Genomic DNA, 24,583 nt, shown 5'->3' on the forward strand with positions numbered 1-24,583 from the left:
TCTTCCTTTCTTTCTCCTTAGGCTGGCCGAAAATGAGGTGAGAAAGATGAGGGTTTGGTGTGGTGAAACTTGTGAGGGAAGCTTGGATGAAAAGTGGTTGTTAAGTTTGCCAAAAAGTCAACTCTCACTAGTGTCGCGCTAGTGTTTCATACCACCACTTTCTCTCAGGTTTGATACATTCATGCACTAATCCTCCAATGTAAATCCTCTGATACTATAATTATTCATACTTATTAGTCTAGTATTAAATCTTCAAATCTCCAATTAGTCGTACCGACACGACTTTTGAGAAATTATTGACGCGCGCATGGCAAAAGCTTAAATTTTAACTCACTCACGTCTAATCTCTCAATTAACTTTTCTTAGTCTACTATTGATCATTCTTAATTTTCTAAGATTATTGCACTCCCAGATCGAACATTGCCTCGAAAAAAAATGTGTATTCACTATTTCTGACTAAACGAGTCGCAGAAAATTAATTTTGCTAACGGGACGTTTTAAAAATATAAGTGAGACATCGTTCCATGAAAATAGATTTAAAATGGTTGAAATAAATTATTCGAAGAAAACGGGTGAATAAATAATTAAATAAACCAGTAAAATAGAATTAAAAGTAAGTAAAATTCGGGTCCTCACAGTTCGGCTTCCCGCAGTATCCACAGAAGTTACAAGATGTTGATGCCTAGCTTTCTTGTGGCGCATCTCTTTGTTGTCCTCTCTCGCCTTGGCCTTCTCGTGACGGGGCTCCTCTGGGCGTCCCGGAAAGTCTTATTCCGTCTATTCCTATTCCGAACTTAAGAGCTATATTTTTATCCCCTTTTCCAAAGTTACTACCAGGCATATCTCGTTTCTTTGATTAAAAAGATCTAACTTGCAGTCTTGTACTTTCAATCCGTTGGGTTTTCTCCATAGCGTCACTAAACGTATTGATTTGGGCTACTGCTAAGTTTTTCTGAATTTCGACATTTAGCCCTTGAACAAAGCACCTTATTCGCCTTTGCTCTGTTACTACTAGCTCAGGAGCAAACTTAGATAGTCTGGTGAATTGAATTTCATGCTCCGCAACGGTTTGGATTCCCTGACGAAGTCTAATAAATTCGCCCTCCCTTTTCTCCTGAATCAAAGACGGAAAATATTTTGCATTAAACTCTCTGATGAAATTTACCCAAGTTCTTGGGGTTTGCTCTCTTTTCCATTAGTTCGTATCACATTCCACCAAGAACGGGCTGCTCCGTCTAACTGAAAAACAGCGAAGGTCACCTGCCTACTCTCAGTATAATTCAATGCTACAAAAATATCGATCATTTTCTTCAACAATCTCTCGGCTATATTAGGGTCAGATCCTCTCAAGAATTTTGGTAGGGAGAATTTTTGGAATCGTTTGGGTGCTCTATCTTTCCCTTCCACATGGTTTCCAGGGTTACTAGATTGGTTAACAGGGTTTTGATCCTGACGGTCCACTATTTGTACTAGCAAATCTATCATACGTTGGATGGCTGTGGCTACTTGTGCATTGGGATCGGCCCCTAGTTCGCTATTCTATTCAACTACTGGTTCGCGATTACCCCCTTGATTTAAGGGTTGCCTGGATCCACGCCCACAGACTCGTCCACTACGTCTACCCTCCATTGATTTTTAACAAGTCTAGAATTGAAATGTAGATGCAAAAATTAAAATACCTAGATGAATAAGCAAGATGCAAGAATGTAAATAAATTAGAAAATCAAGTATATTTAACACAACCCATTTCATACATATCATACAGTAAAAGTCAGGTACAAATAAAACAACCCCATTTACAAAAGTAGTAGGATCATATCAAAAGTATAGTGAACAAAAACTATACCAAAAGTACAAGAACATCCAACTAGAGGTTTCCTAACTACCCCTCACATAGGGTCAAAACATGGTTCATAGGAGTTCTAACCTAATTCCCAATAGAGCTAGTAGATGTTTTATTTCTAAGGTCATGGTCTACGTCAGCCAAATTTACATCCACCACCTCTCCAAGTAAAGCCCTACATTCCTGCAAAATGCCCTCGGTTTGGTCTCCTACCTCTCTTAGCATCCTAGTGAGACGTTCATTCACATTTGCACCTGCTGGCTCATAGCATCCGTACGTTCTTGCTCTTGACCAACAGCCTCTTGCAACTCCTGGATTCTATCCCTCTGCATTTCCATAATTCCTCTCATTCTTTCATCTCAATTTTATCCCTAAAATTGGCATGCCTAAATCTTCTCCTCTCATCTAGCACCGTTAAGACCACATGATCAGTATAGGAGTAGTTCTGGCAATGACTACATCTACTAGTCTGACTGGCGAAACTCCAACATCGGATTGGTCCCCCCGGCCTCTCCTCATAATCGATAATTTGAATGCGCCTCCGAGATGGCTCACTTCCACCCTCTCCACTGGTTCCTTCCATGACCTACAAGGATAAACACAATTTACAACTGAGGCAAGGTTAATCAAACTTAATGACATCCAAACACGTTACACTAAAGTTCCTTAGAATCAAATTTTCATTTCACCCAGGCCATTTCTAATCTAGACTCTGATACTAACTGTGACAGCTCCACCTTCCCTTAGAGCGTACCCCAAAAGTTAGCGGGCTGTCTGCCCAACTCTCGCCAGGACTAATTAACCCAAATTTACCACAGGTACTAAACCATACAACATTACTTCAAAATACCGCAACCCAAAATTTTATACAATTCAAGGTTAAAGTACAAGTCAAAGGATTCAAACTTATACAATTACATATAAGGTTTACTAATACCGATGAGTTTAAACAAAAATGTCTAAAGTCTAGAGCTCGCTCCACTCTTCCCCAAAATCACGTACCCAAAACTTCACCCCTGTAAGGAAACAAAGGTGATAGGGTGAGTTTTCGTCCAATGAGGTGCTACAGGTCATGCAGTCGAAATCACATAGTTAGAACTTTAATCTATCAACAACAAGCATCGAGTAAAAAAATAAATAAATACCACAACTAATACAGAGCGGTTCAAGTAAAAAGATACAGATGGCTCTCAAGAGCCAAATTTCCCAGTCACATTAGTTTAATCCAAACTCGTTGACACTCCGTCAACATTTAGAAAAACAAAGAAACATTGACCGTAAATTCTCACTTTACACCAGTTTTTGTCCACCAAACATACCCCTTATCGAGCCCGAACACCAAGCAGAAACAGTGGTGATAATATTCGAGTATACCAATTATCAGAAATATCTAGTATTCAGTAATTCAGTGACAGTTTTCCTCATGGCTCGTCAATCTACCTTGGCCAGCCCTTTCTGGCTTGATTCGATTAACTACCAACGAGGTTTGAGCTCCAATTCACAGTAAAGTCATCGGATATTGGGCTTCAAATGACATCCAAGTCATGCATAAGTAATGGGTTTCAAATAAACAGTAGATCAGTCAAACAGTCAAGTGGAATTGAGTATGATAAAGTACATACCCGTCCAGTCCAGATTAAACCAAATCACAGTCATACAACTCAAAAATTCCAGTCACAAGTAGTTCACTTTAAGCAACAAGTCATGCAAGTGGTACACTTACCAGTTCAAGTAAAGCAACGTCAAAAGTTCGTCCTCGGGTTATGCTCTTGATCACCAACAAATCCTAAGAACAACCAAGATAAAAGTATTATGGTTCAATCATCCAAAACTTAGGTGAACCAAGGAAAATCCAAGTAACTCCTAGTGCAAAGATTCAAATATGATTTTGGAATAAAAAGAGAGCATTTGAACCCAAGAGACACGAGTAACCAAGGAGTTTCTCATTCCAATTCATGGTTGGAAATTTCTAGCAGCAAAATAGTGAAGAAAAACAACCAAATCTCGAGTTTAAAGTGGAACAAATGAAACTAGAAAGCATGCTAGAAGGAATCATTACTTTTCCTCTTGTTTTACACATGGTTTTATCCAAATTTCATCTTATACACTACCACCAAGGTGAACTCAAGTAATCATAAGCAACCTAAGTCCAAATCGGTCCAAAATCACCCCTCTAATGTCACTCATATCACAAGAAAGAAAGTAATAAAAATTTCAGCAGCACTTCCCCTTATTTCCTTAACTTTCCCTCCCAAACTCAACACCTATATTCATAGCAATCCAACCTCAATCACAACCACAAGTTATAGGCTATAAAGTACACTTATTTAAGGCCACAAAGCCACCCAAAATAGCAAATTATCTAGCTCAAGAATAACCACAATAAAGCTGGAAAAATGTAACCCTAAACTGAAATTTACTACTACAAGTTGAAATTTCTTATAATGAAACCAAAATAACATATAAAAGTTAGAAAATTCACATGGCAAAGCTATAAGATCATACCCAAGCTCAATTCAACATATCAAAGCTGAAATTTCTCACTCAAAACTTGAATTTTCCAACCACCATACAAACCGTGAAATTTTCCATGTAATCTATCAAAATCAAGTTTTAAATCCACTCATATGCAAGTAATAAAAGAAAAGATGGTTTCTTGATATGGTTACCATGAAACTCTATGAAGAAATGGAACTCAAGAGCTTCTTCCTCTCAAATCTCTTTACCAAAGTCCTTAATCCTCCCTAAATGTCACTTTTTATGATTTGGATTGCAAGTTTAAGGTGAAAACTCAAGGATTCAAATAAGATTCAAGGTTGGAGTTGAAGTTTTTTCTCTCTTTTTCTCTCAAAGGGGGTCGGCAAAGAAGGGAAAGAATGAAGGGTTGTTTTGGTCAAATTTTGTTTTTATTAAAGGCTAAGAATGGTCTTAGTCAAAGTCAAAGCTCCATAGCTTTAGTGACAAATGGCATTCAAAGGTTAATCCTCATCTAATTGTCTCCCAAATGCTAAAATATCTAGCCAACCTCTAATTACTCCTTAACACCTTGTAAAATAAAATTTCTTTGCACAAAACTCCTCTTAATTTTCAAAAGTATATCACACAACTCACTAGTGGGTCCTACTTCCATAATGCATTACGAATTTAACATATACTAACTTATAGAAGAAAAATGATTTGAAAACTTGACTCACTTATAAAAATATCTAGGAAATTAAGACAATAAAGTAAAGTAAAAAAAATGTATTCAAAGAACTAAAATAAAATAAAAATAATTTTTCGGATCCTCACATTCTACATATAAACAAACATTTCTAATCCCCTCATATTCAACAAATGAAAATGGCAACTCATGCCTGATGATTGCATGATACGAATCCTGTCAGAAACCAAACTCGTATTTCACAAGCCACGGATCTAGACAAACAATACCTAAGATTTGGCAGCGGAAAATTTAGGCCCAATTAATTCTAGGGTTCACGAACATGTTGATATAATCTCAACCCGTAATTAATCCAATTGAAGAACCAAAGTTGATGGATAGAAGGTGCCACAATTTAACGTGCTCTTGAATTGATAAGCCAAATTTCTTGAACACTCGAGATAACTCTAAAGTATTCAAAGGAATCGTTTCTAAGAACCTAGGAGAAAATTCTCTCACACATAAGTGTTTTATTTTTTTGCTGGAAATTCTTGATTAATTTTATTAATAAACAAGATAAGCCTTTTATAGGCCTTACAAGACTCAAAACCTAATCATACTAGCATAACTAATAAACAACTCAAAGTCCTAAAAGGACAAGTTCAACAATTCGGCTTAGACTTCTTCACAAGCTGGCCAAATGTAAACTAACAATAGAAAACATACTAAAACTAAAATAACTACTAGTTGACTACCAATTATAAACAACTAGACATAGACTACTCATGGCCTTATTCTTAAGAAAAGATGGCCGTACAATTGATAACAATTATAACTTAATTAAACACACTAAAAGCAAGAAAGGGACCCGAATTGTTGAAATTCAATGAATCGGCTTCTTATATGACTACAACGTTCTTATATAACTAGAACATGAACCACTGGATCACAAGCTCAAATCATTGCATACATCATTAAATCTCTAAATTTCTCTTGATGAATACTTTTCAATCAGAAGCAATAAGATATTGACCAATATCTTTTGTTATTATCTTTTGACATTTTATTATGTGTCTTTTAAGTTTGCCAGTCCTATTTTTACTCTGTGCAGAGTAAATGCAATGACATATTTTGCATATGCACTTCAATTCCTCATTTGATTTTGAAGTCAGGATAGTAAAACGAGCCCAAACTTCAAAGTTTAGCTTCCTTTTTTTTTCTCCTTTGAGAATAGGGTCAGGGCATTGAGATTGATTCATATCTATTTTATCTTTAACGTTGTTGTCACTACTACTATCATCATCAACATCAACTGGCCTTGGATTTGTATTATTTGCATCCATCTTTTAACCAATAAATAGACATACATGTCATTGTCTATTCGTGTTAAAATTTCTCTTAACATAAACACAAAATTTAAAAGATGACGCATTCACAAACAATTTGACATTATGAGTAGATGATGCTTACAACCACAATTAACAACTACATTTAAATTAATATTTTCAACGTAAAACACTTATGTCATTATGTCAAAGCTTGAGACTAACTGACTAAGTGTTTATTTTCCAGAAGTGCATCACCAGTATTTAGTAGTAAGACCACTTTGGAAAGTTAGACGACCATTAAACATTGGGATAATAACATCAATTGAAGATACAGGAGATCATGACATGTAAACGAACATCCAAAAGTGAGAAAAAAAGTCATTCCTTTTCTTTTCAAGAAGAAAGAGGTTTTTTTGAGTAAATTTTGTTTATTTATGACTCCAAAAAACCTCTGCAAAATCTCAAGCAAAAAATTAAAACAGGACAAATTTCCTTTCCAATTATATAAGATTTTCACAAAATGAAAATAGATCAAACTACGTAGGAGATGAAGGAATGTTTAGCTTAAGCCATTGGAATGTCAGTATATCTACTATTACTTCATCTATGCGACTCCTACTGTGCTACATCACTGAAAGAAAAAAATGATGAAAATCACATAAATAATCGATTTGGGGTCGATTTGAATTCTTTTGGAATCCTTCAATATTTGATGCTTAAGAGAGAGTAGGAGGGTCAGAGAAGGGTCACACAAATTCAGAGGCTAAGGCTTTCGGTCGGAGAATAATGATTGCCACTGACTACTGAGTGTTGAGGGAGTCTGGACTCTGGAGAAGAAGGTAAGAAAGAGGTGTTCTGCCCTGAGGTATTCTACCCTGCCAACTGGCGGCTGCTAGTAAGAGAATAAGAGTCAAGCACATTTGATAATCCAATTTAATAACTAAACTTAATGAATTCAAATTTTAATATATTCAAATCGTTTGATAATAAAAAAATTAAACATTTGAATTAATTAAGGGGTATCGAATTTCCTAGGCAAAATTTGTTTTCAAAATTAAGTGATAAATCATTCATTGAATGTGATATATATTCAAATGTATTAATTTAATATTTAATAATTCAATGATTTTATGAATTAAAATTTCAAATTTTAAACTTCAATTTTATGAAACATTGACTCAGATTCAAATTGTTTTTTTCATCTATCGAATCTAACCCAATTTCCACTCAAGCCCGTGAAAGCTCAACCAAATTTCATGTTAGATTTGTTTCGTGTTTTCTGAAGCTATTAGGCTTGTTAGTTAATTATCCAAGAATTTAGCCGAAAGAAAAAATAGAAAAAGAATGATGGAAGCAGCGAAGGGTGAAATCCCGGTGTTCATACATCTGTGATGATATCGAGCAGAACCAGGGCAATGAAATTGCACAGCGTTGGAATCAACAAAGATAGATTACCCAGTACTAGCAGAAAAGTAATAATTGGCAATGAAATCAGCTCAATAGTGATGTATTGATTAAACAAGATAGTTACAGAGTTGGTGGGAAAAGAGAAGAAGATGAACAAGAATGAAGGAAAAACTTGGGAAAGAAGCAATGAACCAGGAATGATCCTAATTGATTTGATTACACAATATTCTCCTGTACTATCTCCCAAATCCACCTATATAACGTTGCAACTAATAACTAACTCCTTAGCTCATCCAATCTAGTTCGGACACGTGGCCTTTTGTGCTAAATTCTAGTGCAGGACCACTTGCAGCTGAACTCACGTTTTCTAAACTGATTTCCAGTAAAGGCGTGGATTTGACTTCCACGCCTTCTACTGTGTCTATCACATTTCATGACTCCTCCATGCAAATCACGCCTTCAGTTTGTTTCTTCAGTTTGAACTTCTACTTCATGACAATTGCTCCTCTTTCAATCAATCTTGTCCTCAAGATTGGAATTCAGGGAACTCCTTCTCGATTTTTCCTGTATCTTCCCATGTGGCTTCAGCAGGAGTGGTTCCCCACCAGTGGATGAGCCACTGAACAGCTGTTGCATTTTTCTTCCTGATGATTCTGCGATCCTCTTGGTGTTGCGCCTTAGACCTTGGGCCAAAGTACTTAGCAGACAGCTTGGTGTTGCCCCTTAGACCCATAGAGGTTTGCCTATATGGCTGTAGCCTTAAGTAGACCCAATCTCTCACACTGAATGTTCTCTCGCTCCAATTCTGATCAGCATATAACTTCATCCTATCCTGTGCTTCTTGCAAGTTCCTTTTAGCAAATCATCCAACCTCCGTCTATCCCTCAAGTGATCTTCTACTGCTGCTACCTTGGAGTGAGAGTAGGGTCTCGATGCTAGTTGAGGAGGGGCCATTCCATATAAGGCCTCAAATGGACTCATGTGCATAGCTGTATGATATGTAGTGTTGTACCACCACTCTGCAAGGGAGAGCCAGGCATTCCACCTCTTAGTTTCTAGATATGTCATATATCTCAGATACATTTCCAGCACATGATTTACCCTTTCAGATTGACCATCTGTTTGAGGGTGGTAAGCAGTGCTCAACTTTAGATCAGTCCCTAGCAACGTGAATAACTCAATCTAGAAATGGCTAGTGAACACTTTGTCTCGATCAGACAGCATACTCAGAGGTACCCCATGCAGTTTACAGACCTGATCCAGGAAAATTCGAGCTACTGTTGGTGCATCAAAAGGGTGGGATAGGCTGATAAAGTGTGCTGACTTGGTGAACCTGTCCACTACCACCATAATAGTGTCCCTTCTCTCTGATACTGGAAGTCCTTCAATAAAGTCCATGGTTCCATGAGTACTGAGGTATAGGAAGTGGTTGCAGAAGGCCAGGGTAAGCAGTGTGCTCATCTTTACCTTTTCTACATGTATCGCATTGCAACACAATTTCTTTGATGTCCTTATGCATCCCTGGCCAGTGGAACAGTTGTTTGGCCCTCTGATAGCTTGCCTGTATTCCAAAATGCCCTTCTAACTGTGAATCATGTATTGCAGTAATAATTTTCTTCCTTACTCCCTCTTCTGTGCCAATCAATATCTTTCCTTTATATCTGAGCACACCATCCTGATAGGTGAAAACTGGTAGGCTACCAGGGGTGAGCAGTAGTTGCTTGATGAGATCTTGTGTTTTTTCATCCCCATCATAGCTTCCAATTACTTCCCTTACCCACTCGGGAATGACACAAACCAATGTGGCACAGTCTCCTTCTTCCTTGTTGGTTCCCTGGATAGTGCATCTGCAGCCACATTCTCCTTCCCTTTTCTATGCCGAATCTCGTAGCTCAGTCCCAACAAATTGGTTAACCATTTTCTGTTGAAGTGTAGTGGTAACCCTCTGCTCCAACAAGTACTTCAAGCTCTGGTGGTCAGTCCTTATTATGAAGTGGTGTCTTTCCAAGTATTGCCTCTATTTAGTCACTGCCATCACCAGGGCTAGCAGTTCCTTTTCATAGATGGATAGTCCTAGGTTCTTAGGACCAAGACTCTGGCTCAGGAATGCCAAAGGTCTCTTGTCTTGCATCAGTACAACTCCCACCCCTTCATAGCAGGCATCAGTCTCAATCGCAAATGGTTTAGTAAAGTTAGTTAGTGCTAGTATAGGTGTGCTACACATTGCCAATTTCAGCTTCTGAAATGCCTCATCAGCTTCTGCAATCCATTGGAAACCATCTTTCTTCAACAGCATAGTGAGAAGTTTTGCTATAGTTCCATATCTCTTCACAAACTTCCTATAGTACCCTGTCAGTCCCAGAAATCCTTTCAACTACCTCACAGTAGCTGGTTTTGGCCAACTCATCATGCTTTCTACCTTTTTAGGGTTAGCCATCACCTCCTGATCAGAGATGATGTGTCCTAAGTACTCTACTTTTGTTTGAGCAAATGAGCACTTGCTTCTCTTAGCATAGCACTAGTGCTTCTTTTGGATGTTCAGTACTACTGCCACATGCTCTTGGTGACTGTCCAAGGTGGCGCTGTACACCAAAATATCATCAAAGAACACCAAAACATACTTTCTTAGTTGTTTCCTAAAAATATGGTTCATGAGACTCTGAAAAGTGGCTGGAGCATTAGTCAGCCCAAATGGCATGACCTTGAATTCATATAATCCTTGGTGAATTCTGAATGCTGTCTTGTGTCTGTCTTCCACCTTAACCTTGATTTGATGATAGCCAGCCCTCAGGTCTATCTTGGTAAAGAATTTGGAGCCCTATAGTTCATCAATCAACTCATCTATCAATGGCATAGGGAATTTGTCCTTTACTGTCAGCTCATTGAGCTGTCTATAGTTGACACAGAACCTCCAGCTTCCATCCTTCTTCTTTACCAACAATACTGGACATGCAAAAGAGCTGTTGTTGGGCTGAATGATCCCCATTTGCAACATTTCCTTGACCAATTTCTCTATCTCACCCTTCTGCGCATATGGACATCTGTATGGCCTGTTTTGAAATGGAGTTGCTCCTTCCTTCAGTGGAATAGCATGGTCATGACTCCTGGCTGGAGGCATGCCTTGTGGCTCGAAAAACACTTCCCCAAACTGGTTCAGCAGTTCCTTCATTTCTGCTGGCATCTGCTCATAGCCCAACTTTTCCTCTTCCACTACATAGAGTTGGGCAGTGATTCCATATGCCTGCTTCCTCCTCCATTTAGCTAGTTTACTCCCTTTGACAAGTTTCAACTTAAGCTTTTCTACATCTCCCTTCAACTGCACTGGTTTTTTTCCTTTCAGGAACTTCATAGTCAGCTGTTTGAAATCAAACTCAATGGGACTATATTTGGCCAACTAGTCAATGCCAAGCATCATGTCACAGCAACCCAATCTAAGTGTATTGAATTGGTGATGGAAGTCCTGCCCTTGTATGCCCCATCCCACCATCTTTTGTAATTATCTAGATTCTTTAGCATTCCCCTTTTGCCCCTCATGTGAGTTACCAGAATCAACAGGCTCATCCACCACTATGAAGTGCATATGAGCCTATTTGCAGATATGCCCCAAGGTATAAGGTTCAGCACACTTGAAACACAACCTCTTTTCCCTCCTATAACTGATTTCAGAAGGAGTTATTCCTTTAAATTGGTTGGCTGAGTGAGTCCCTATCTTGGTGTTCTTATGGGAAATGAATTTTGGTTTCTGGTTGTCAGGCCATTTCCCCTTATTTTGTGGGTTAGAGGTCTGTAAATGAGTTGTGGTAGGATATTTTTGGATGATTTTTCCCGGTGCCTTCCTAACGACTTTTAGATTTTTTTCCTGTAGTTTAGCAGCTTTAATAGCATATGCTAGGGTAAGGGGCTAACGATGTTAACAATCTCATGCTTCAAGCCGCTAAGGAAACAAGATCTATAATAAGAATCAGGTTGTCCAGGAAGGGAGGACATTACCAGGGACTTAGCAGCTCAAACTTTTCCAGGTAATCTGCTACCCTGCCAGTCTGCACCAGTTTGTTGAACTCCTCTATAGCCTCCTTTGGATCTCTTTCTCCAAACCTTTCGCAAACAGCCATTGCCAATTCCTTCCAGGGAACTGCTCCTCTTTCATGGTACATGCCATGGAACCAGATATCTGCCTTGTCTTTAAGGTAGAGCTGAGCAATATCAGATTTCAAATCTTCCTCTACTCCATGGATCTGGAAGTACTTGTTAGCTCTCCTAACCCATTCCCTAGGATTGACCCCATCAAACAAGGGAAAGTCCGTCCTAGCCAGTTTAGCTCCCCCTCTTTCTTTTGTTTTCTCATACTTCCCATTGACCACTTCCACCATTTGGTCATTTCCAGTGCTACTTCCCTCTACTTCCTTCCCTTTATCGCTTAGTTTGGACATAATCTGTGCCATCATATTCATCATTCCCTCATATTTTTTGTCCAGATTCTTAATGGCTTTCTCTGTGCTCTCCTGTCTATGCTCCATTGCTCTTACTGTCTGCTCTATTCCATCATTCCTGTTGGCAAATGTCCTCACGACACTTCCCAACTCTGTTAGATTCTTCCTCAGCATTTCGTCCTGAGTCTTAGTCATCCCAATGGCTCGTGGTTGTGCTCTGATACCACTGTGATGATATCGAGCAGAACCAGGGCAATGAAATCACACAGCGTTGGAATCAACAAGATAGATTACCCAGTACTAGCAGAAAAGTAATAATTGGCAATGAATTCAGCTCAATAGTGATGTATTGATTAAACAAGGTAGTTACAAAGTTGGCGGGAAAAGAGAAGAAGATGAACAAGAATGAAGGAGAAACTTGGGAAAGAAGCAATGAATCGGGAATGATCCCAATTGATTTGATTACACAATATTCTCCTGTACTATCTCCCAAATCCACCTATATAACGCTGAAACTAATAACTAACTCCTTAGCTCATCCAATCTAGTTCAGACACTTGGCCCTTTGTGCCAAATTCTGTTGCAGGACCACTTGCAGCTGAACTCACGTTTTCTGAAGGCGTGGATTTAACTTCCACGCCTTCTATTGTGTCTCTTTATCGCTTTTCACGACTCCTCCATGCAAATCATGCCTTCAGTTTGTTTCTTCAGTTTGAACTTCTACTTCATGACAGCATCATGCTGCTGAGAAAGTTTTTGTACGACCGATTCCCTGGGGGATTGCCGGAAGTTCAATATCACTGGTGGTAGGGAAACCATGGAGGCTCTCTGAAGCAAAAAATCCTGGGCAGCAGTGTGAAGCAAAATTTGAATTGTGGGCTTGTGTTTGCGGCTGATGACTGTATTATTGTCCACCGGAGTCTTCCGCCCAAAAAATGTGACCCTCCTATTATCCCTGCCTCATCATCTACTTCACGTTTTGCTTCTGCTAACTTCCGTACCATTCAAAACGAGTTTTGGGTCGAGGGTGAGGGTAGGGCACTAGAACTCGAGAAAGAAATGGAGGAGACTGAAGTTGCCGTGGTCTGGAGCTTAGGATTGATGATGCTGGAGTTCGGATTGGGTTTTGCCCGCCAATAATCACCCGGAGCTGCTTAATTTGGTGGAGAAAAATCAGAACAGGGGAGTGGTCTGGAGGCAGGTTACTCCGTGCTAGCGACCTAATTGATATTAATGGTCAAACTAGAAAGAGGTGGAATTTGGGGCAGAATCCCTCTAAGAATTTGTGTTTCTCGACACTATTTCAAGAGGTAATCAGGTCCTTGAATTCTAACCCTGCTGGTAGACCTAGTTTGGAAGAACTATTTCAAGGTGATTTGTTTAAGGGCCTTAAGCCATTTGAAAAGGTTGTAGGGAAAATCTTTGAGGGCATGGTTCGCCAACTCGGCCGAGTCCGAGATGACTCGGCCGAGTCATAACCGGAACAGTCCCTGCCGTTCCGATACCGATACCCGAAATGCCGATTATACCATATCCGATTTGAATCGCTCCGAATCCGTTGATATTGACCGAGTTAGAACAGTGTAGAAGGATACCGGCCAAATTCTCGGATTCGACTCGGATATGAACCGGTCAGATCATAAACAGCAACAAGAACACAGAGAGTCGGCCACCCATGCTTTTTTGTTTTCTTTTTCAACCACAAAGACAAGATTTAGGGGAAAAGGAGGATAAGGGAGAAACATACCGTCAATTTCTGTGTGCCTTTTGCAGAGAGGGAAGGAGAAAACAGAGAGAAAGGAAAAGGGAAAAGAAAGAACGAGGGTCACAGCAGTATCTGGAGTGATTATTTGGAGAAGCGAGCTGAAGGGGTTCTTCAATTTCTTCATTGTCCGGCTATGAAGGAAGGAGAGGAGAAAAACAGAGGGTGACGGCAGAGAGGGAAGGAGACAACAGAGGAAAAGGGAAAGTGAAAAAAAGAATGAAATTGACTACTGAATATCACATCTGGAGCTGAAGGGATCTTCAATTTCTTCGTCATCTGTACCGGGCGAAGGGGTCTTCAGTCTGGCCGTGAAGGAGGAGAAAAAGGGCGAAAGGGAAATTGGAAAAAAAATGAAGAAAGGGACGGCCAAATCTGAGAGGAACAACACTAGTTGCAATGATCGTATACTCTCCTTGGCTGCTGAAGAAGTGGAAGACAGCGTTGCTGAGTTGGATTCTGCATCATCTGTTGCTACTCCTTGGGATGTCTTTTATCTCTTGTCCTTTCTCATTTATGGGTCCTGCTTTGTAGAAAAGCTGGAAAGATTTGAAAAAAGGACAATTGGATAGTGCAAAAAAGCTGTTGTTGCATGTTTTGTCTTGGAAGTAACATGCAATTAACGTATCATGCTTTATTATCCTAAGAGAAGCTGGGGCTTTTGTACCGGATCAGGGAAAAATATAGAAGGAAAAATTGGAAGCACCTAAAGTTCGAGTTTGGCCCAAGTAATTAAGTGAAAATGCTTGTTTCTTTATATCTTTGCATTTCATGATATTGTTTGATAAGTATTTGTTTCTTTATTGTATTAAATAAATACCGTTATTTTCTTTGTGTATAGAGATTTGTATTGTATTATGTAAGATATGATAATTTTATTCTTATATATAATTATTTATCTCATATAAAATAGAATTAGAATGTACATTTGATTCTAAAATCATTTATTACTAATGCTATAGACCCTTATGGTAATGACAGTATTATTTTATTTAATAATCAGTAACTATATATGATAATGTAGGTATTTAGTAAATTTAATTTGATAATTGTGTTTTTAATGGTATTTTCTATTTTTAGTAAATTTTTCAGATTTTTTAAAAATTTTTATATACTATAATGTGCGTATCACCCGATATTTAACTGATATGCCGCGATGGATGTGGAACAATCGAGACCGCGACGTGACCGCGACCCGCGACGGCGAACCATGTTTGAGGGGCGTGTCTTTGATGGTAAGGGCATCTACAAACGGGGGAAAATTCTTAGCTACCACGGGGAATCTCTGGTTTACCAGACCAAGTATAAGCCCATCAAAAGCTCTGATGACTATGTGGCTTTGAAGGTAATGGAGAAGGAGAAGTCTGCTCCAGAAATCAGTTGAGATGAGTGTGGATGCTAATTCCCATCCATGTATCGTCGGGGTTATAAACAAATTTGCAAGTGGTGCAAGTTATTGTGTCTCCATGCCCTTGTTTGATGAGGGTTCATTGAGGCTTCTTTCAAGGACTTGATGAAGTAGTGGTCGGCCTGAGGATTGAATTGCCCTGGTTCTGAAAGGTCTTCGTTTCCTCCATGAAAATCATATGGTTTTCAAACGTGTTAGTCCAGACCATATTTTGTCTGTAGGAATCCTTTATGCATTGCTTTGGGTCATGAAACCAACTCCGTGTCATGCTTGGAATTCTGACAATGCTAAAAATTCGGTGATGAATTCAACGATTGATGAATTCAGTCATGTATCAGAATTCTACGATGCTGGGGAGGCTTATTCCTCCAAGGCTGAGATATGGCTCCTCAGATTAGCTGCTTTGGAATTGGCCTATCACCGCATCCCTGTCAAGACAAGAGCAGGCTTAATGGCTTTAACCTCATACATCAATCAAAACAATTGTTAGCCTAATTTATATAGCCTGATGGAGATAGGCAATGATATTAGCAGGACTGAAGTACCGCTTGTCGCGGGAGAAACAAGACAGTTCACCAGCAATTTCAGTAACTTTTGTCAGCGTATGCCTCCATGAAAATCCAGCACAAAGAGCGTTAGCTATCCAGCTGTTGGAACATCCATTCTTGAGAAGTTGTACTAGTCTTGAATGTTTCGATAAGGTGCTTAAGTAATATGGCCATTTTGAAGCTTCTCCTGCCCTGAGTTTGCTTGAAATATTTTGTGTTTCGACTTATTGTTTTTTATGCTTAAAGGTGCTTAAGTAATGTGGGAAGTTTGAACATTTCTCCTGCCTATGTTAAAAATGAGAAATTTCATATTTTCGGCGTACTATTTTTTGTACTCTTTTAAGTTTATCTTGCTTACTTTTTGACATCCTTTGGTGAAATTTAAGTATTTAATTTTTTTTTAAAAAAATTTTGCGTTAATTATTCACCTTTGGAAATTGAGAATGCTTGGATGTTGGTGTTACAACAAAATTTTTTTTTTGGGCTGCTTCTTCTCAAATTGTTACTTGGGTGCTTTATTTTTCACTGCATTTGGTTATGCAGGTAAAATTTTCATAGAAAGGGGAAAACTAAAAGTAGAAATGCTTTAATAATCATTTCACTAGTCGATAATTCCTTCAGAATGCCAATTGACACTGGATGTTGAAATTTTGAATGCATAAACCTACTTTACTGAGAGGCAATTGGTGACATTATGTTTACTGAAGTGATTCTTTGCAATGCTACAGAACGTATGAACTGGTTATAAAAACCAAACTGCATTGATAGCCTCTACTCGTGTCCTACCTCGTGAGACCTAGATTTGCTTAAAAAAAAATTTTTTACCCTCAACTTTCTTTCAAAATTTACTTAAGTATAACTTCTCCAACAAAAGCTATACCAACACGGAGAGGAAAGAAGTGGAGAATACTTTGAAAATGACTGACTCAGTAATGCAGTACAAGTTTTTTTACGTGTTTTCTTTTGATGATTTTGCAAGTGGAAGGTATGCTTTTGTTGTTTTTCACATTTTTATCATTTTCGGCACTGACGGACTCTGTTATTCCATCTAGATAATCCACCTAATTCTATACTAAAATTCTATGCAGTTGTGTTTTTCTATACTAAAATCTCAAGTTCTCAAACATTACTAAAATCTTTTTATTTGCTACAAGATCAACACTATGTGCAAGGAAAAAGTGGAATAGGATCAGAGAGTTTGTCCAAAATTGTCTTATTTCTGCATCTCGTTTGCGGAATATCCCATTCTGCTGGAGCAGCAGACCTTTTGTTTAAAAAGTTCTTTTGGCTTCAATGTTTTGGAGCAATTAGTCTTTCCAGCCCTTCTTTTTTGCAATATCTGCTGGATTTGAATTCTACTTAACATCCTCAAGAAAGACGGACAACTTGTAGTTTCCACTCTAGACATGTATTATTGAGGTTGACATTAGTCTGTTTTAGTTCTTTGATGCTTGCTAAATTGTGTGTTCAGTGCTTTGTACGGTTGTATGACTTTCTTTAAGCAATCTGTGCATTGTTGTTTTCTCATTCAGAAAACTTGCAATCCTTAATAGTTGTAAGAAATGGATTTTCTGTCTCCTGATTTCAATTAAATATGTATGTATATGTCTCTAGTCTTTCAAAATGGAGCTTCTGAAGTATCAGCATATTTTACTCTAGCAGACACTAATTCTGGAAAAACTAGAGATAAATATATAGCGAGTCAGCATTTGTTGTTTTTTCTTTCATCCTTGCAGTCACTGTGCTGACAACTTCCAAAGTCTTATGAAGAGCTTATTGTTTTCTAAATTATCCATTATGTTTGACAATTGGCAGTGGTTCAACTTGAGGATATGCTCTGGTATCTTCAGGGCTTTAGTCTAGATATGTATTGAACTCTTGCTAGCATCCTGTATAGCAACTTGTAATAGCTTCAACTTGATCCATTTTTTTGACATGCTGGCTTTCATTGCATGGAAACTTGAATTTACTTGGTTTAATTTTATCAAAAGTTTGTCAGAGAAGTTTGTTGTGAGTATCTTTTTAGTTGATATAGAAGACACGTGCTATGTTGATGAATGCACATCATCAGTTGTATCGGCTCGTAGAGAGCATACTTGGAGCAGGCTGATGACTCCTGTTAGAAGTTTTTGGAACTATATAGGGTACATACCTCAAAAATGATACTTGATATGTGCCCTCTTAAAGAGTCCTTGAATATTGCGTGTTCTGTGAAAGATGTATATATCAACATTATAATATCTTGACTGTATGTTAGCATCAGAACTGCAGATCTTGAAAGGTGCAATTATAGAAGAAGTGGTTTATCACCTCGATGAAGATTTGGTCTTTATAGCTAGCACCTTACACAACCCAAGTAGAAAGCCAAATGGAAAATCATAGAGTTTTACCTATAAAAACCCAAGTGTTGACAGTGACTGCAGAATGTAGCGTTCACTGTAAGTGTTACTTTTCTGGCAGGAGATGCCTGATAATGTGTATCACTGACTTTGAGTGTGTTATATGTACATTTATGAATGAACACATAAAATTCCTTTATTGTGTCGAATAGTTCTTTAGCTACAATTTCAGCGAGAATCCACTCCCAGACTTGGTGCGGATGTTGTACAATTCTTTCTGTGCATGATACTCATCTGCAGGGTTGTTGTAAAATTTCCATCCTCTTTGTAGGCTACCAAGATATATTTGGTTCGTTAAACTGCAAGACATCTTAATGTATTTTGGCTTCTAAATGGTTTATGAATCTTTTCAAATTAATTAGCATGTTTTGTTGTGCCTCACATTCATAATTCAACAAGATACCACTAGGGGTGTCCTGGCATGTAGCTCACACCATCAGGGTGACACAGCCGAGCATTATTTCTCAAATCTTGTAGTGAGAGCGAGACTGCTCAATCTCAAATGGTTCAATTGAGAATAATAGAAATGTGTAGAAATAGTAGAATGGTATGATGAAAGTGGTTACTTAGATTTGAATTTTTGACCAGTGTACTTTAAGTTTTCAGTCTATACCTTTTGCTTATGCTTACGATTTTCTTCCAGCTTCACAATGTCCTGACTTCTAGACCTTTAAGTTTCTGAATATTTAACCAAAAACAGATGCATAGATTTCTTGTTCCACCGAGTGTTTTAGATCCTTGCACTGATTCATATTTGGCAAGATTTCTACATATTCTTTGCTTAGAAATTTTTTTCTTCCTGTAGCTCAAAAGTTTTGGCCATCATTTGGTAGGTCAATGGATGCAACATAATTGAACACTGCATTACACACGAAGAAATTCAATACAATTCAGGGACATCCCCAAGGCGTTCAGCCCTGGAAATGCAAAGATGTCTACTTGAGTGAGATTCACATTAAAGGCATCGAACACTTTTCCCCTTTCATGTGGCCAGTCGTAGCATCCAAGGGAAGGCATTGGTAGAATGCAGAAGTGACAAAAAATGTCAAGAAAAGACGAGGTGAATACTAAGATTATTGTAGGAAGCCGTGCTCAAGAATGATACGATTATTAGCTCTCTGGTTGCTAGGAATTACGTAAGTTGGTATATATGTCCCAGGGCAAGAATGATAGATGTATTTGTACGCGATAAAAATTTTGTCTACAGTATTTACAGAAGACGAGGTGAATACTAAGATTATTGAAGGAAGCCGTGTTCAAGAATGATACGATTATTAGCTCTCTGGTCGCTAGGAATTACGTAAGTCGGTATATATGTCCCAGGGCAAGAATGATAGATGTATTTACAGAAGCCCATATAGGCGGCGTTGGGGCAACTTTTCAAATATGGCTGCCAATTAACGTAGGCTGTGGTGCATACATGGATTGGATATCATATCAGCCTGGGGTTGTTTTTATTCGGAAAAAAATGGATTGGTCTGTATCTCATTACATATTTGTTTGGTATGTGCTTAACGTTGTGCAAGTTATCAAATAAGCAATCATTTGGCACTTTTTTCTTCAATTAGATTAGTCTGTATCTCATTGCATCATGATTTAAAATGGCCCTTGTTCCTTCATTTAGATTGAGTCGATCGTGAGATTTAACTCCTATTTGAATTTGATGCTCTCAATTCTCTAGTTTGCCGTTCTCAATCAGGAAAAGAAAAATAATGTTATGAAGTACTCCTCTCACTGGAGTCATACAGCCATAGCTCCCAGATGACATTTCGTCAAAATGACAAAAATATAGCAATTGTATACAGCTCAATTATCAGGAAAAGGAAGAGTTTTGAATGCTTGCACGGAGGCAAGAAGTTCAAATTTTACTCGAACTTGTAAAACTTCAGAGAGAGAAAAAAAAATGCAGTAGAAAACTCCAATTTTGTAACCACATCGAGTCAAGAATTTTATTCAGTACACTAACCAGTTTCATCACGCAAGTAAACTCAAATGCTAAGAAGTCACATGCATGTAAATAAAAAATTTGAAGATGACAGCTTTAATCTTTTGTTATTGTTTTCTGCAGTAGATTATATGTCTTTTTAGTTTTATAATTTTGAAGAATACTGTTTCTATGCGTAGTTGTTATTGTTTATTTTTAGTTTTATAATTATGATGATTACTGTTTATAATTATGTTGACAATTATATTTCTTCAAAAGACTCAAAGAGTGTCAGAAACTAATTAAAGAAAATTCAATGGGCTTGCAATGTTTTAGTTTTTCTGCTTCAAAAACAAATTTAGGATTTGATACTTAGAAAATTGACTAAAAGGTATTACATAGTAATAAGACACGTGTCATCAGACTATATGCTGCATCACTATCAATCATGCACGTTCAACCAAATAAGTGAAGTAATTTTACCAATACACGGCATGGAATGTACGTATCTTTGAATTCGGTAACAATAATTGGATTTTATAAACAAATCTTCAATAAGAAGTATAAACTACTAGGGTTGGCCTAGTAGTTAGAGGAGAAATTTTAGAGTTTTTTCTATTATCAAGTTTAGGCTTTGAATTCTATGTCTGACAATTGAAAATAAGAAGACTGTGAAGAGGAGTGGAATGGTAAAAGGAAAAAAAAAAGTAAAGAAGTGTGCGTGCTTGCATGTATATATATACACGCATATATATACATACACACACATATATGTGCGTGCACGTGTAAAGAAATGATATATTTTAGTAACTTAGTTCATGTATGTTTCGAGTGCAAGTTTATTAGGAAAAATTTTTAGAGTATTTTCTCCACACATTTCTGATTTACCTCTTTACCTTAACATCACATTGTAAAATGTATTTTTCTAAAAAAATTCCTATTCAAATATATCCAGTTCTTATTTTTTTCAAAAAATAAAGAAAAATTTGTATTGCTAAAAATGGGTGATAGAAGATGCTTAAAAAGCAGAAATGAAACTTTGAACATTGTTGAATGGTCAAAGATTCAATGCTGATTGAGACCCTATAAATTAGAGGTCTTGTGTTCAAACATTATGCCCTTTTTACTTCTTAATTTAATCTACTCTTTCTCTACTAAAAAAAAGAAGAAGAGGGAACTGGTGTGTGTATGTTTAATATGCTTGCGTGCATTTACTTTGACAAACATACATACATATACATACATACATATATATATATATATAAACATCGTACTCAATGATTGCCACGGAAGATTCCTCCTTAGCCAAATTATTTAAAGTATTTATACTTCCTTCATTACCCTAAGCCACATTTCATCGTCCGTTTGAAAAAGTCTAACCCAATCTGGCCACTTATGTGTAAGCTTGTCCAAATCGGCCGAGCTGCAGTGAAAAACCCAGTATTCATTTTCAAAGTTAGGCTCCTACCGGAACACACGTACCTAAGGGGGATCACATTCTGGTATTGTAGTTTTTCATGATTTTCTTCAGTAAAAGCCTTAAACCCCACTTGCACTAGGGTACAACGAACAAAGGTGAGTTGGATATACTTCCGTATGACTGCAGAACTCATTTCCACAATGCGATTTTGACGCAGCAATAAGAAATTATATCAAACTTGAAATCAGTCATCCTTTGGGGTTCTATAAATAGCATCCTCCCTGTCAGTTATGGACACATTCTTGCCTAGCCACTTTTAGTTTCAGCCAAACTACATTTTCATACCTAGCTCAACTGAAATTAAACTTTCCATGGCATACCAGAGCGCCTACAATATGAATTACCAGATACTACTATGCTTGATACTCTTCTCCCTAGGCCTTCTCCTACCACTGCCATCCCATTCTGCTGATCCAAGCCCACTGCAAGATTTCTGCGTTGCAGATCTTGATTCCTCTTTATTCATTAATGGCTTTCCGTGCAAAAACCCTGATAACGTATCTTCACAAGACTTCTTCGCCAATGGGTTCCAACAAAGTCCAGGAGAATTCAATATTTTCGACGTCAATGTCACTCGGCAAGATGTTCATCGATTTCCAGGACTCAACACTCTAGGGCTGTCAATGAACCGAGTGGTTTTGAAGCCTGGAGGGCTGAATGCACCCCACGTCCACCCTCGTGCATCCGAGCTGGCTCTAGTCATGGATGGAAAACTGTTTGTAGGCTTGGTGACAACCGGAAACGTTTTCTACTGGAAAATTGTGACTTCAGGAGAGTTGTTTGTGATTCCTCCTGGGCTAGTGCACTTCCAACTGAATATTGGACACGAGAACGCACGCTTCTTCGCCTCGTTCAACAGTCAAAATCCAGGGATTCAGTTCGCCCCCCTTGCTCTTTTTAACTCCACGCCTTCGATTCCTGATCTCGTGTTGAGTAAAGCATTTCAAGTAAATCAAAGTATCATTGAGCTCATTAAGTCTAGGTTTGCAACTGTGTCGACTGTGTCGACCGTGCTTAAGTCATCTTACTAACATCCTATTCCAGGGTGTTTTTCATTATAGGTGGCATATTAAATAATAAAATCTTCTATATTATTGTATAATTGTATTTTGGTCAAGTTAATTTTTAGTAGTTTTATTGGCGTCAAATTGGGATAGTTTTACGATTTAGAAACTAGTATTGTATTAAGTAATTTCTTATGGTTGTCAGTAGGCATGATATGTATTTAGTTGGAAACAATAAAAGTTTGAGTCTTGTTATTGATATTGGTCCTCTTCATGTAAATTAGCCTCCATATATATATATATTATATTTATATTTATATTGGTTTTGTGAAAGTTATCTCCTATATTTTTTTTGGGTATAATTATTAGGCTCTACATCTGGTATCGGATCCTATTTGCATGAAATTAATCTTTGGGTGAGTTGTCAGAGTTAGGACACAAGATTTGCCGGGACCGTTCAATTGATCACGTAGGGCCATTATGTTGGTTTTGGAGTATTTAATTGGTGAAAATTAGACCATAAAATTGGTGTGAAAATTATTAACTTGATTGTGGATATTGCTAATGGTGACAGTTTTTGACATGGTACGTAAACACGGCACAAAAAATCCTAAATGAAACATGATACGGAATAATTTATGTCAAAAATGAATCCACACGAACATGACACGCAAACAGAAGGGTTGTATTGGGCCAATCTGTATGTGATATGACTAACATGTTTTTGACACGTTAAGAATTTTGAAAAAATGCTACTTGCTTCCATCCTAATACTGCACTTAAAATAAATGGTTTTGTATTAAATTTTATAGTTTAAGAACTAAAATAATATAATCAACTTCCTATAAGAATACATAAACAACACATAAATCGAGACTCTGCAAATTCACATATGCAACTGTTATGATTTTAATTTTTTGCTTCCTTCCTTTAATATTCTTATTTTCTCAAATTGACAAGCATAAACAACCTCTATGATTTTAACTTTTCACTTCCTGCCTTCACTCTTCAAATTGATCGAAACTTACCTTTAGATCAAATATTGCTCAGTTTTTCTTCCTTTCTTGTGATTAAATATCTTTTCTAGGTAAACTTTAATATTTCACAAATTTTCTATCATTTTTGTCTATTTTATTTGAATATTTTCTAGTTTATACTGCTCCTCTATTTTATCATTTTCCCTATCATTTTCTTTCTAAAGTTTTTCTTTCTTGTGAAAGAAAAATAAAATAGGCTTTTTCTGTATATTATTAATGAGATAATCATGCATCCAAAACTTACACAAGTAAAAATCCAATGACAGGCTACAGCTAAATTAGATTAAGAGAATATTACATATATTCTTGAAAGAGAACCATGTTTTACTTTTTGGCAATATTTCTCCTATAATTTTTATATAAAAAGTTAAATGAGTCAATTGGGCCAAAACATGTGATGAACCTGTCCAAATGTATGGAGAATTGCAGCTTAAAAATGTTTTTGAAGATTAAGAATTCAAATTTATATTAATGAAATTTACAAATGAGATTATTATTGCTAAACTTGATTCAATAGAGAGCTTGATTTAAGGGAAACAATGTTGGCATATTAAATTATAGCTAAAAATTTGAATTTTCTATACAATTATTTAGTAGAATTTTGGTCACACAAATTTTTTTAGTAGTTCTATGAGAGCTAAGTTATGGTAGTATATTTAAGAATTGGAGGCTCTAGGACATAGAGGTTCTGGGTTCAAATCTCCATTCCTCCTCCCCATTTCTTAAATCCTATCCCTCCTCTTGATTAGAAAAAATTAAAGAAAAGGTTAAAATAATTATTTAGAAATTGGTACTGTATTAAATAATTATTGTAGTTATCAATACTTGTTTATCAAATCATGTAATCTGTAAGTAGAGTCATATTACCATA

The 24,583-nt window shown here is 37.3% G+C and overlaps 1 protein-coding gene across 1 annotated transcript; it reads left to right on the forward strand.

The window, feature by feature from the left end:
• The first annotated feature begins 21,982 nt into the window (after positions 1-21,982).
• On the forward strand, positions 21,983-22,702 carry LOC113759601 (oxalate oxidase 1-like). The gene has a single exon (XM_027302179.1). It carries the CDS (start codon positions 21,983-21,985, stop codon positions 22,700-22,702), a length of 720 nt encoding a protein of 239 aa, XP_027157980.1.
• The last annotated feature ends 1,881 nt before the right edge of the window (positions 22,703-24,583 follow it).

Source organism: Coffea eugenioides, chromosome 2 (assembly GCF_003713205.1).
Source record: "Coffea eugenioides isolate CCC68of chromosome 2, Ceug_1.0, whole genome shotgun sequence".
Lineage (NCBI taxonomy): Eukaryota > Viridiplantae > Streptophyta > Magnoliopsida > Gentianales > Rubiaceae > Coffea > Coffea eugenioides.